Here is a 14,174-nt window from a genome sequence, read left to right on the forward strand (position 1 = left end):
ATGCATTTCTTTCTCTCCTCTTGACATGCTCTACACTTTATAATCAAATGCAGGAACTTCAAGATAGGCCCAGAAGCTTCAAAATTGACCCCTGAGGCAGGTGGACAAAGGCTTTTCTTATTTGAACATTCATTTCTTGAACCCAAGTTCTGCTTCAAAGAGGTTCAGAGGTACCTATCAATTTGGAGGTTTTGATTAAGCTACATTTTAGTATTTCACCTGTATTCCCAAAACCCATCATCCTTCCAATGAAATACAGCTACCTCATGTAGGGCTCCAGCTTCAAACTCTCGGCTGCCATGTCTAAAAAGAGACAAGCATTAGAACAAAAAAATATGTATGATGTATATACAGATACACAAATGTATCTGCTGTCCTAGGGAGCTGCTGAAAAATTCAAGGTAGAGAAAGTTTGCTTTCCAGAGGAAGGCTGCAGAGTCTGGATTCAAGAGCAAACTGGAAAGGACCTCTAGTGGGCTGAGGCTGTGCTGCTCGGGTGCTAGACATGTCCTTCCCCTTCACCTCCCTGCAGGTGCACAACTTGACAGCAAAGCCCAATAGCTTTACCTTGTGACTGCCATCAGAAAAGGCACCTAGAAGTGCAACTACAGCTTCTGTGAGAGACTGAAATGCTAAAGGTTAATGACTGAAACAAGATCATTAGAAATATTCTCTCATTCTGTTCCTGGTGCTTGGAGGGACACACTGTCATTTGCTTCAGAAAAACACACGAGATGGTTTATATTTTACTCTGTAGGTCACTAGCATGTCAGACCCCTTCAGAGTAGTTTTATGTGGCCTAAATGACATGACATCAAGGGACATTCAAAGATGCACAAATTCAGATGCACATTTGGAATGAGGATTCAGAATATTATTCAGACTATGTCATGGCATTTTGTTCTTCCAAGACTTTTTAGCTGTAGGCAGTTTTGCACAGGCAGCAGAAACACAATTTTAACTGCATTTTTGAAGTAACTTTCTGAGTGAAAGAGCTTGGAATTCTTTATCTGAGCTCAAACAAAGCATAACTTCATGTGACACTATGTGACAAAGGGATTAGGGAATGTATTCAGGAGAATACACAGATAATAATCCAGGCCAGATTAAGGAAGGTTATTTATTAGGCATCCCAGTTAAAAAGAAAACATCTTGTTTTGAATGGAAGTTGATGATTCACCTCTACATCTTTAAAATACCTCTCTTCCTATATTTAGGTTTGCCTTGAAGTCAGACTAGTTCTATCATTCCCCAAAGTAGACTAATTTACATCTTCAACGTTACAGGTCATAGCTTAGCTCTCTTTTAAATGACCTATGCAATAACCTCTCTTTCAGCAGTTACCCTCAAAGAGTTTGCATTAACTTGAAAGGGACCACAAATTAAAGCTGACATTAAGGAAGGCAATGCATGACAGCTGCTCATTATTCAAAAATAGTATCACCTATATTGCAGTGGTGCTCCTAGTACCATTAAGCAGAGTGCTGGATAGGAAGCAAACCTTGTGCAGAGGGGCTGTCTGAAGAGAACAGCACTTGTACTTGAATAGTTCAAGGCCACAAGAATGCACCTGGTTCTGTCCTTCACATGGAGCAGCAACAGCACTGCCCTGCCATCAGTGAAAAGCATTCCTGAGAGTCACTTGACACAAGCATTCACAGAGAAAATAGGAGATAAAACAAAGACACCAGCAAGTTCATATCTCATCATCAGAGACCTGATCGAAGAGGAACCAAGGCTTCTCAACCTTCATCTTTTTGGACCAACCATCATAAACTAGGACCACGTCTGCTATCAGAATAATATAACTTACTTTGAAAGGTACTGGTGATGCCATGAAGTCTAACTGTGCTTCCCTCCTCTGTAGAAAACAGTAATCAGAGCAGGAAAAGAAAGCACTCGTCTGTCCTGAAGGGTTCTGTGAGTTATTTTACAGTAAGAGTGTGTACAGTGGAAATAGCCCCAAAAGATATCTCTATAATAAAAAGAATAAGGAATTGAAGCTGATGAGGATCAGTTAAAGGTAAGGATTAAAAATACAACATCTCGTGAAAACATTCCTGAACACCTTTAAGTCAAGGAATTAATTTCTCAGGAATTAATGTCTTGAATCCAAACTGCTTTATGATATAAACAACAGCAAATGAAAAAAAGAGTTGAACTCTAAAAAGAAATCACAGGAAACCTCTGCTGAATGAGATGGAACACAGGATACGAAGGAGATGCAGGCATTAAAGTGATTTCAGGTGCAATTAAAATCCCTTGTAAAGAGATAATGGGGAAGAAATTAAAATTACTTGTGTGCTTTGCTTTTATGTCACTGTACCAAATTTTGCCAGCAGCATGAAGGAAAAACAAAGCAAGTCTTAAAACAGGCCAGCTTACATAAGAGGGAAAGACAGAAGACAAAAATATTTATGCTGTGTTCCTTTTTTCTGATAACAAACTTGATAACTTGCTTGGACTCACTTTAAAATTGTCAAACCATTGCAACCATGAAACTGGCAACTGTTCCTCCAGACAACTGCTTTTAATAACATCACTCTCTCATTTACTTTTCACTCTTTCATTAGTTCTACAGCCAAGCACTGCTCACCTGGCAAATAAAGATCAAAATGTCATTTTGAAATAGCAGAATTTGTGAATTTATGCATTTGTGTCCAATGTTTATCCACTTAGTTCCTTCCTGTGTCTTTCCAATGAGAAGAGTTTTGAGTTACTGTGAAGACAGCTGCAATAACAAGTTTTTTATTATTACTACTCTGACCAGGACTAATGTTCTGGAATATAAAATTCAAACAGATCTCTAAGTATTTGTAACAGCCTCTTAAAATTCAACTACCTTCTGCAGAAAACACTGCATGAGAATTCAGGTACAGTAACAAATTTTAAACTACTAAATTTTGCATTGTGGTAAGATTATTAATTAGAAAAAACTTATTCTTTCATCCAGCAAAATCCCTGTATGCTGCAATGTCTTTCAAAAGTACGTTTTTATCTTCCACAATGAGCAGAGAAGCATCATACTAGAATATCTCTTCTTTACATTTTCCTGTGTCCAAAAATCACTCATTTTGCCTCCTTTTCACTAATTGGGGAACTCCCCAGAGTAAAGCAAGCAGGAAATGTTTGTATCAATATTTCTAAATTGAAGTACATGCAGCCCTAGGTTTTCACAAGATAATCCACTGGAGGGCAGGATGAAAATTACATATAAATATTTTAATTTATTAATAAATTATTAATGGTTTTAATTATTTAATAAAGTAATATTTTAAGTAGCGTTTATCTTTATCTCATCCTTTGTAAAATTTCTATTGTACATATTTTATAGTTTGAATATTAGAACATAATATATCTATAATTTATAAATAAATAAGTATACTGGGGGCTGCATGCTCAAAAAAGACTTTACTGATCCATAACATTTGGGAATCACTGGTTTATGACTTCAGCACCAAGAAACTAAACTAACTTTTCCTCCTTTACTAGAAGGAGGTAAAAATACTGGTAGGGAGAACTGCATGCAGGGGACAGGTCTCAAGTGGGCTGCATTTTTCACTTCTTCAGCTGCAAGTTTAATGCAGCAAATGATTTTCCAGAAAGAGTTAAGTGCTTCAGCTCACACTATATCTAGTAGCTGAACAACCTTGAAATTCCCACAGGATGCTGACTGGTGTCTGGAGGCTGCCAAAGGCCATTCAAAATTTTATTCCAGATGATTTAGGTTCAGGTCCACTGCTCTTCAAAGAGATTTAAAATTCTAAATATATAAAATACAGTTTCAGCAATAACTTGTGCCACTGTATCACTTGGCCAGTTTTCTAATGCAGACGTAGGAAGTCAGCCTATTTTTATATAAATTCTTTTTAAACATTCAGCAGCAAAACACCCCTGGTAGTCACTCTACACCCTTTTTGTTGTTGTATAAAAACACCTACTGAAATACTCCATGTCAGTAATACCTACAGATAAGGTATCAAGTAAGTGAAACACTGAAGTTACTAAAATTCGTGGAAAATTTTATTTAGTGGGTATGCTCTATTAAGAAATAGTGAAGGAAAGCAAACCAAGTTGTCAAGACTCACTCTTTAAAAATCAAGTTATCCTGACTAATGGCTTCTTTCTACCATTTCTGTTTCAGTGAGGGTGACGTCAAGCACTTAATGCAAGAACTACAGATTTTGAGATAAATTCTTTTACTGCGCCTGAAAAGTTTCCAAGCAGCTCATAGTATTGGCTGCAGCTTTGAAATTTTCAGACTAGCCTCCTCTAAAAAGCAGAGTTCAGACATTTCAGCTGAAGGAGCAGCTGATGAAGATTTTTTACACACTTCTCTCACATACTCACATACTTTGAGATATATTTCACTGTCAAACAATGAATGCTGTGAAACAGAAAACAACCGATTTGTTTTTCCAGTCACACATCATAGCTCTGGCTGTTCCTTTTCCTCTGTGGAAGATTTCCACCCTCTTGTTAGCCTTAACTATGGCACCACACACTGCAACAGGAGAAGCAAAGAATACAAACACCACAAAACAGCTTCAGATGCCCATCTTGCCTTTCCATTTCATCTACCTTTCCCTCCTGCCTTTGCATTTCACACTCTGATGAGCTTCACCAGATCAACCGTCCCTTTACACATGAATATCACCATTATATAATCTTCCTCTCATCTCCTCCTAGGTAAGAATCTAACCCTACAGCCCTCCACACCTGGCAGCTTCCACATTGTTCTCATCACAAAGATTCCCAGGAAGGTACAGCTTCAACATGAAATCTGTTTTCGTTTTCATCTTCAGAGAATGCTCTTCAAGTGTAATGATGCCCCTTTTTACTTGCCTTTTCTAAATATTTTCTGGGTTTGACCACAAACACGCACATAAGACAGCTTATTTTAGTTTACTGATTTTCTTTTGAATACATTATTTTTGTTGCCCTTAATGCCCTACAAAAAGAGCAGCCAAAGGGATTTCTGTCCTCACTGTTTTTCAATCAAACCTGAGTGAAACTGCAACACTGTGTGTCCAGCCACTATCAGTGAAAAAGAACACTGGCTGCCTGCAACAGACAACTTACAATTTACTGTTTGGGTGCCATATGTTACTGCTTTTTAAATATCCTACCTGTCTGTGCCACCAGGTGGGTCCAGCCGCTCCAAACTGCTCCAATCTTTTCATGTGAGAAACACTGGGTGTCTATCTTCTTGGGCTCAGCAAGAAAGATGTCTCCACTCACCAGCTGCCCATGTTTGTTGCTGCCCCAGACAAATAGGTGTCCTTCATCTACAAGACAGAGAAGTAAAATCTCTTTAAAGGGATATAGATCTAATACCACCAGATTCAGGCTCTGTCTCAGTTCAGTGATGCTGAGGAAAGAACATATCATTCAATTTGTGTTCTCACATTATGCTTTTCCCTACCATTCTTTACCATTCCAACTGGGATATCAGAAATATTTGCAAGGGCCTTAACAACACGGCCTATTTTCTGAGGGCTACACAGACTCCCTGAAGCAACTAGAGTTTTCAGGTCAAACTGCATAGATGTTTATAACAAAGACTAATTCTTATTAAAAAACTAACCACAGTAGTCAATTTCTCTGAATAAAAGAAAATCAAAGCATCTTGGAGACATTAACTGAGCAGTTCCTCTCCATCCACCCTGTCCTTGCAGACCAGCTATTATTTCCACTCCAAAGCTTTGATTATATCCAGTAAATAACTTTCTGGACTGCAGCAAATAATTCAAATTCTGGCTGGCTGCTTCTGCTCTGCTTTAGTCTCCCAGCCTCTCTACAAGAACTAGACTCCCAGCTCTGCTCATACCAGTTCTGCCTCCTTCAGCTTGAGCAAATTCAGTAAATCCCCCAAAGCAGGGACAGTCCAGTGCTCCTTGACTCACCTTGCACAGTCACTTCCTAAAGGAATTGGACATACAGTTACAAAAACACTACTAAAGCAGGCATCACCCATCATAAGGCAAAATTAAAACATTATCATGCCAGACAACACTTGAGACTTTCATTAGCACTCCCATGTTTTCTCCACCCCTTTTCTAGAACAAGCATTTGTTCAAATGCGCACTCCAGGATTCCAGCCACAGGGATGAATCTTTTTACAGAAATACCCACAGTACTTTATATCAATGCAAGATGGAGTAGCTCACAGCCAATGGACATGGACATAGCGACTGCGCAGATGAGTCCTTCTGCAGACATCACATATCATTAGCTTCATCTTTTCAGGACAAAACCATTCCTCCCAAGTCCTAGGCCTCCACAGTAAAAAAAAAAAAAATAAACCACTTAAAGGGAACACATGGTGTCAGGCCTCCCTGAAGTCTTTGCCAGCCTGCACAAGCTGGAAGCATAAGAAATAAATCTTGCACACATGATCTTGCACATTGTTGTAGGCCCAGAAAGACTGGAAGTCATGTAAGCTACATGGAATTGTTTGGAGCACACATCCGCAACACTCGAGGCATCAGGATGTCTCAGGTCAGCACTGAACTCATTACAAGCACCATGGCAGAAGTAAATCTTTCTACGTAGAACTTAGGCTACAGGATATTTAATAATCTCCGTTTGGTAACAGCAACAGAAAGAGTAAGCCAGGAGAAGTCCACTATATTACTGCTGTTGAAAAACAGGCAAGGAGTGGGAGTGGGTGCAGAAGCCAGTACTGGAAGTCATCTGCAGGACTTCCCATGTGCCTGTTTAAAACAACACAACTGAAAAGGGGAAAAAGTCAAGCAATTGTTTCTTTCAAATATTTGAATTCTCCACTAAGATTGATAAATTCTCCTTCCCAGCATGAAGTACACACACTCTCTAGAGAGAGGGGAGAAAAAAAAATAAAACTAAAAACAGAGGTGACAGAAACACAACAAAGAAAAACAATGTGGCCATTCATAAGCCACATTAACTTGCACTGCCTCTGTCACCTGCTTTTACAGTGTATTTGCTTTATCCTGGGAAAAGTCACATGCTCGACCCTTATTTCTTGAGTAGGTTTGAACAGAAACTTAGACACTGAGACTTAGCATCATATTCTCACCCCTGGAGGGTTCAGGCCAGTTTGGATACCAGTAGACTCTAACATCCTTTTTTCCAAGGAACCACATTATGTTTATAACAGCCCACATCAACAGCTGTATCCCAAACCTGCCTGGCTGTAGGTATTTGATATCCCATCAGCAGGTGACTCATGGAACAGAGGCAGAGAAAACTCCACCACAGTAAAAGGCATTCCTAGAAAAAAAAAGACCCATTTAAATATTACACCCTGCAGTAGTATATTTATTATACCAAGCATCTCAAAAATACAAAATATTTTAAGTAATAACTATCTTGCAGGACAGAGGGCAGCAACAGCATCACATTACATAAGTATTTGGCATTTATTTTGTCAGTCTTGCTCCCATAGCTGCCAAATAGATCGCTCTCTTAAATAAAAAGTAGAAGCATGAAAGAATAATCTGTTCACTGTCTAAATAGAGAGTGCCAATTATCTAAAGTAGATTTTATTTGTTCTTACAGTTTGTCTTCACTAATCTTGCATACACTTTGCATCTCTGAACTCAATACAATTTACATCTTGGAACATCTCCCCATACAACTAAATCTCTATAGATCTGCATAAGCAAATACTCCAGTGCTCCTTTAATGATGACAGAGGTACCAGATGGCTGCAGATTTGCTAAGAACTTGTTCCTGTGAAGTTTGGCAAAGACTTGTCTTCATAAGGTTCAATATATTTTACACACTTCAAAACTGTAAGATTACAACATGAAAGCTATTCTGTTTCCCCTTCTCCCAATCTGTCAAAATAAAAAGAAATCTTTATTAGACTTTCATTACTAGATACCCAGTACTCCAGCATGGGAGCACTGCCTGAGGATCAAAGAACAAATGGCAGATATTATGGAAGTGCCTAACCAATTAAAGCAACTTTCTACTCTTCAAATAAACTTTGTGCCCTTACACCACACATCTGCACACTGTCACAGTGGAGCCTAAGATAGCTCCAGGCCTTTTCACACCCCTGCACTGCCCCACACAGAGGCATTAGGTCATCTTGCTGTGGCTACCTTCTGCTGCCTTTCTGCTTTTCTTTCTTTCTGCTGCCTTTCCTGGGACAACCACCCAGCACACCTCTTCTCCGTGGGCAAAGGGTTGCACTGCTTCCAGCAGTAACCAGTTACCCCTAGAGGGCATCCTGCTGCAGCTCCAGAGACTTACAAATCCTTACAGAGTTTCTAGCCATTAAGAGTCCAGGCCCTGAATTACATAAGGCTAAGACCCCACCTTAGAAAAGACGCACAAAGAAAAACACACAAAATTCAGAGAACTCGAAACGTGAGTCCAGTTCTTAAAACAAAAGGAAAGTTCTCAGAGTGCAAAACTGTTACAAAAGAATTACGAGCACTAACTAGGGCAGATCAAATTTCACCGATTTTACCAAACCTGAGAACATTTCAAAAGCAGAGAAAGCTTTGAAGGGTGAGATGAGGACTTTCACCTCTGTACCTGAGGCCTACCTGTGAGGGACACGGAATGATAGGAGCCTGCAGCAACTTCCTTCACATTTACATCTTCCAGGCCTAGAAAAAACATAGTCACAATAAAATTTCTACAGCAGGTATCAATTCACACACAAACATGCATAAAAGTGTAACAGGATGGTGACGACTTTTATAATAAAAGGCTCTGCCTTTGCGCCACAGACATGGCAGGACTCTCATTTTCCCCACAGATCACGATTTTCTATAACCATTCTATCCTTCAGGTACTGCACTACATGTTTGCAGTACCACATGGCCATATAAAAAGGAAGATTCATAACACTCCAAATTGTATTTCTGCTCTATCAACCCACACAAAGGAAGCAGATTCCTGGATTACCTGACACTTCACAGGGCTCCTTTGCTGTCAAGAAGAGAGGGAGGGCTTTTCCTTGGCTTGCACGCTTTGCCTGAGATGCCATCCCAGTTCCCCACTGCAGCACCAAACCACTGTCTTTTCAGAGTAAACACAAAGAAAAGAGATTAAAACAAATCAACCACCAACGAAAACCATTCCACATGTTAATGAACAGTCATTCATCCAAGTAATTTTCACTGACTCAAATTACACTTTAAAAGACCTTTATGCCAAAAAACATTCAGATAACCCTGGTAAAGTCAACAAGCAACAGTCTCAGTCTACATGTAAGAAAACTAAGAAGGTAGGAAGCTATTAGAGACTCAGTAGGAGAAATCCTGTGATTGCAGTACCTCAGGAAAGGATACAAAGTTCTTGTACTTTCTCTTCCCCCCTTTCCCTCTCTTGATGCCAATTTGCGCAGTGCAGCACAGGGAATCTCAATTCCTACTGCTCACACAAGCACCAGAGATCCCACTGTTCTTCCAAGTATCTCCTGTACACCTTCAGCTCCACTACCTGGAACCCATACTGAGGTTCACACAAAACTAGACCAAATACAAGAGCAGGTATAGTTTGTTTTTCCTCAGGAAAAAGGAAGGGTTTGATTTCTACTGTTACACCATGAAAAAGTCAGTGTCTAATTACAGTAGGAGAAATTTTTAGTTTCATTCTTGTGATTTTCCAGGTGTAAATTTCAATTACATCATTCAAAAAGACACAGTTTATGTGCAGCTCCATTTTGAAGTATCTTATAAAAACTTAAATTACTTTGCATACTATAATGAGTTCAAATCCTAAAATACATTGATTGACCAGAAACTCTTTTTCCTGAAAAAAAATCCTTTTATGTTTTGTTTCAGAATAAGAAAAAAGAAATCAGTACATTTTCCATCCATCAGAAAATTAACATGTTAATGAACTGTCACTCTGAATTCTTGGAAGAAGTTTTCCCTCATGATTTTCCGGGAAGATGGTTCTAGAATGTTTACTATTCATGTTAATTTGTCCCAAAGTCTTACAATCCATGACTTTAAGGTGTATTTTCCCCATGATATTTGAAATAAATAGTAGATTAGATAAATTTCATCTTTTCCTTCCTCTCCTCCTCCAAGACATTAAAATCCCATTTCATTTGTTACTGAAAATATGTTAAAATTATGACATACTTACCTGTAGCAGCAAGGGCATGTCTCAGTCCTGCAGCAATATGCACCACCTTCTCTTTGAGAGACTACACAAATAAAAGAAAATTATAATTTAGTTGCTTTTTGCATTTTGTGCCTCTGAAAACAAAACAGGCCAAGCAGAAGTGGAACACTACAAAAATAGTGCTCACAATTCCAACCTGCATGTCCCAAAGCATATCACCATTTTGTATCACAAAGTAAATTTTGACCAATAAAAGTTAGTGGGAACATCTTCAAGAAATAAAAAATAAGTCAGCCAAGCAACTGGATGTACAGAGTTTTGGCAATAAATAAAAAAACACAGTCAAAATATCCATATGAAAGAAGAAATGCTGGTGATACAAATATGTTTATTTCTCAATCTTAACTCAGTGTTCCTCAAGAATTACACCACAGTAAACATCCACAGTAAATTCTGGTGGTTAGCAAGTACTATGTTGCATTAAGCTGTTCAGTCTTGCCAAGTTATTGATGGAATTTTGTTTTCCACTGAGAAAGCCTGAAAGTTTCCCTCCACAGCAATAGACCTCAGGAACAATGTGAAGTTTCCCCCTTCTGTTATCTCCCATCCCATCCTGTCTTGCTCTTAGCAGGGTTTTGCAGACCCCCTGGATACCTATCCTTGGTGGAAAAGCAGCAGGTGTATTTAAAATAGGTGGCATCAAGCCCAAGAATTTAAGGGATACCAACCAAAAGAGCAAATATTCAGCATGAACAGTTTGTTTGGTGAGGGATGAGAGAGATTCACATCAGCACTGTCAATACTACCAAATTTTAAGACACCATACTGCAATGGATGCTCTCAGGAAACATTAAGGGTACAGAAACATCAAGTGAACTAACTCCTACTCACTAGAGCTCACCTAAGGGATCAGCTGCCCTCCTTCTCTTACAGTGAAAAAAACAACAAAGGAATATCTGGCATGAGCCATGATACTAAATAATTTCTTGTCTGCGAAGTGAAAGAGTCAGCTTTCTGTTAGAAGTGGAAAAGTTCTTCATACAGCAAGAAAAGCAGCCTTAGCCTTTCAATTCACCTTTGGGCCTTTACTTTATAAGCTTATCTGTAGAAGATAGGCACTATAAAAAATTAGCTAAAGAGTCTGGCTTAAAGTCCATTGAGGTCAGATGACCTCTGTAAATTTCTGGAAGCAATAAAAAGCACACCACCTTCTAAACCTTTACCTCAATCTTTTGTGGAATCAAGCATGGGCCTGAAATTTGAGGAAGTCCCAGTTGTCCAAAGGAGTTTGACCCACAGGACAGCACTAGGCCAGATCCTGCAAAAAATGAAGTGTTAGAGCAGGATCAGTAAACCCATGAGCAATAGCACTGTAACATTATAACAAGCACAATAATACAGCCAAGTAGCTCAAGAAATGACCTTACATGTCCCCAAAGCCCCTGAGGCCAAAGGCTTCTGGTCTCACACACCATGTCCAGAAAAGGTCTCAAGTTCAGTGAGACACAAACAGAGAGTGATTTAGCATGCAAGGCAAGTAGCTTAAAACCTGTGAGTGCCAGTACATAGAAGTATAGAACAGTTTGGGTTGAGAGGGACCTAAAGATCATCCATTTCCAACCCCCCTGCCATGGGCAGGGACACCTTACCCTATCTCAGGTTGCTCAGAGCCCCATCCAACCTGGCCTTAGACACTGCCAGGGACGGGGCATTCATAGCTTCTCAGGCAACCTGTTTCAGTGCCTCACCACCCTCCCAGGAAAGAGATTCTTCCTAATAACTAACCTAATCCTGTCCTCTTTCAGTTTAAAGCCTTCACCCTTTGTCCTATCACTACAAGCCTTAGTAAAAAGTTCCTCTATAGCTGTCCTGTGGTTCTTTTAAGGTTCTGAAAGGTTGCTACAAGGTCATTCCTATCACAGATATCCCAGGGCAGGTGCAGCCTTCAGTTTATGACGGGGCTGTGCTGCTTTGTGACCACGATGCACCACCATACAATACAAGGCAGCATAATTACAGGGGTAGTAGTTCCTTCGTCAAATCTATGTCTGATGTGCAAAATACAGAAAATCACGGCCTCAGTTATGCCACTTTTAATCAAAGTAGGTAGCACCTTACTATTCACTCTGTTCCACTGAGGTCAGAGGGATTTCTCATCTGGACGGGACTACTCAATTAAGGTATTACTAAGATTGATTATGGATGTCATGATTGGGTACTTGATAATGAGCTGCAAACAAGTTCTGAATCCATTACTCTTAGAGAATTTTTGAATGTGATTATCAGTAGCATTTGCTATAAAGTGAAAGCCATCTTTCAAATATGTCATGTTTCAGAGAACAGCTAAATCCTGAACTCATGGCTAAATCCTGAATTCCATGTAAGGCTAAGAGAATTTGTCCAGGGTTAGGACCTTCTCCATGCTGAACAGCCCCAACTCTCTCAGTCTTTGATCATAGGAGAGGTGCTCCATCCCTCTGATCATCTCTGGACTCACCCCAGCAGGTCCCTGTCCTTCCTGTGCTGGGACCCCAGAGCTGATGCAGCACTGCAGGTGGGGTCTCAACAGAGCAGAGCAGAGGGGCAGAATCCCCTCCTTGCCCTGCTGCCCACGGGGCTCTGGATGCAGCCCAGGACACATTCGGCTCTGTGGGCTGGGAGTGTCCATGGCTGGGTCATGTCCAGCCTCTCACCCACAGCACCTCCAAGCCCTTCTGGGCAGGGCTGCTCTCCATCCCTTCATCCCCAGCCTCTGTTGATACCGGGAGCTGTCCTGACTCAGGTGTAGCACCTTGCACTTAACCTTGTTGATTTTCCTGAGGTTCCCGTGTACCTCTTCTCAAACTTGTCCAGATCCCTCAAATCACACAAGCAATAGCATTTTGGAACTTTCAGCATATTTGCTACATCAAGATATTTCTTCAGCTCTTAGAGAGATAGATTTACCTACTAATATGATTGTAAAATCCCAGCCACATGCAACTTGTTTCACACAAAAGCCAGACAGGGTAGTGCACAAAGTAAAACAGAGCACATCCTCTGTGTGATTCAATCCCAACTGCCCATTTTGGTTGTGGCCACATACAAAGAGTTGTCCTGTACCTGGAAGAAAAAAAAAAAAACAAAAACAAAAACAAATTGCATTCCACTTCACAGACTAAAAAGAGAAACCTACATGTGTTACATCCTGTGACAAACAAGGACAGTGATTATGTGTCATTTTAGGCACTGCAATCAAATAAAAAGTAAGAGAAACAGTTGTTTCTGATGCATCAGAAACACCTCAGAGTAATTGCAGCTATGGAGAGCTGAGTCTGTCAAGGGAGACAATGTGTATGTTAAGATAGGCACCTCTCACACTAAAATGCTTGATAAAGCATCTTATCAATTAAGATAACGCTTATCATTTAAGATAAACTTTTTTATCATGTCCACATCTGTCTGTATTCCTTCTTTACCACAATTAGCTGTGGCATATAGCAGAACCCTTCAAGGGCCAGATGTTATGTCCTAGTCCTTACCTTAACACTTCTTAAGATTGAATAACCTCTGAGTCCCCCTTCCCACTCCCCATCCTCAATACAGAAAATTTAGCTTCTCTGTACGAAAGAAACAGCTGAAGAAACAGTCCCCACACTGCCACAAAGTGACCACACAATATATAAGCAACAGGAATTTCCCCAAATATTGAGTTAGCAGGGAGTAGAGGCAGCTGATTTGCAACTAAGGATTGTACTTGTTCAGAAACAGCAGCCACAGAGAGGTGGCAGCACTGAACCAACAGGGAAGCACACCAAAAAAAAAAAAACTATTAAAAGCCAAACACCCCGAGCAAGAGCCGTGTTTTTACCAGTGATAACTGCAGAATGTCCCCCTCCTCCAGCAATGCTTACAACGTCTTGACATTTGCAGGAAACACCTTTCAGGGCCTGAGGAACCAGCACATCCTCTTTATGACCAAGACCAAGTTGTCCATAGCTGTTTGCACCCTTCAAAAGCACACAGAAAAATAACACTTTTTTTTTGAAAGTTATCAAAAGAAGCACACATATGCTCCCAGGGACAAACAAGCATATTTGGGATACGCCATGGGTTAA

General features: G+C 40.1%; 1 protein-coding gene across 5 annotated transcripts in view; it reads right to left on the reverse strand.

The window, feature by feature from the left end:
* Positions 1-14,174, reverse strand: part of SERGEF (secretion regulating guanine nucleotide exchange factor) — a 142,997-nt gene that overhangs the window by 127,440 nt on the left and 1,383 nt on the right. For 2 of the 5 annotated variants that reach the window (XM_088057407.1, XM_088057406.1), the window contains exons 2-9: positions 13,928-14,066; positions 13,024-13,179; positions 11,301-11,395; positions 10,099-10,159; positions 8,908-9,021; positions 8,544-8,606; positions 7,168-7,254; positions 5,130-5,288 (exon numbers count right to left, since the gene is read on the reverse strand). In XM_088057407.1, the coding sequence (XP_087913533.1) occupies positions 5,130-5,288; positions 7,168-7,254; positions 8,544-8,606; positions 8,908-9,021; positions 10,099-10,159; positions 11,301-11,395; positions 13,024-13,179; positions 13,928-14,066 (874 nt within the window). The remainder of the gene's footprint in view (positions 1-5,129; positions 5,289-7,167; positions 7,255-8,543; positions 8,607-8,907; positions 9,022-10,098; positions 10,160-11,300; positions 11,396-13,023; positions 13,180-13,927; positions 14,067-14,174) is intronic. The other 3 variants (XM_088057408.1, XM_088057409.1, XM_014252124.2) reach the window with 3 other exon arrangements.

Source organism: Pseudopodoces humilis, chromosome 7, assembly GCF_049639895.1.
Source record: "Pseudopodoces humilis isolate 2021_Gansu_Grassland_sample_001 chromosome 7, ASM4963989v1, whole genome shotgun sequence".
Classification (NCBI taxonomy): Eukaryota; Metazoa; Chordata; class Aves; order Passeriformes; family Paridae; genus Pseudopodoces; species Pseudopodoces humilis.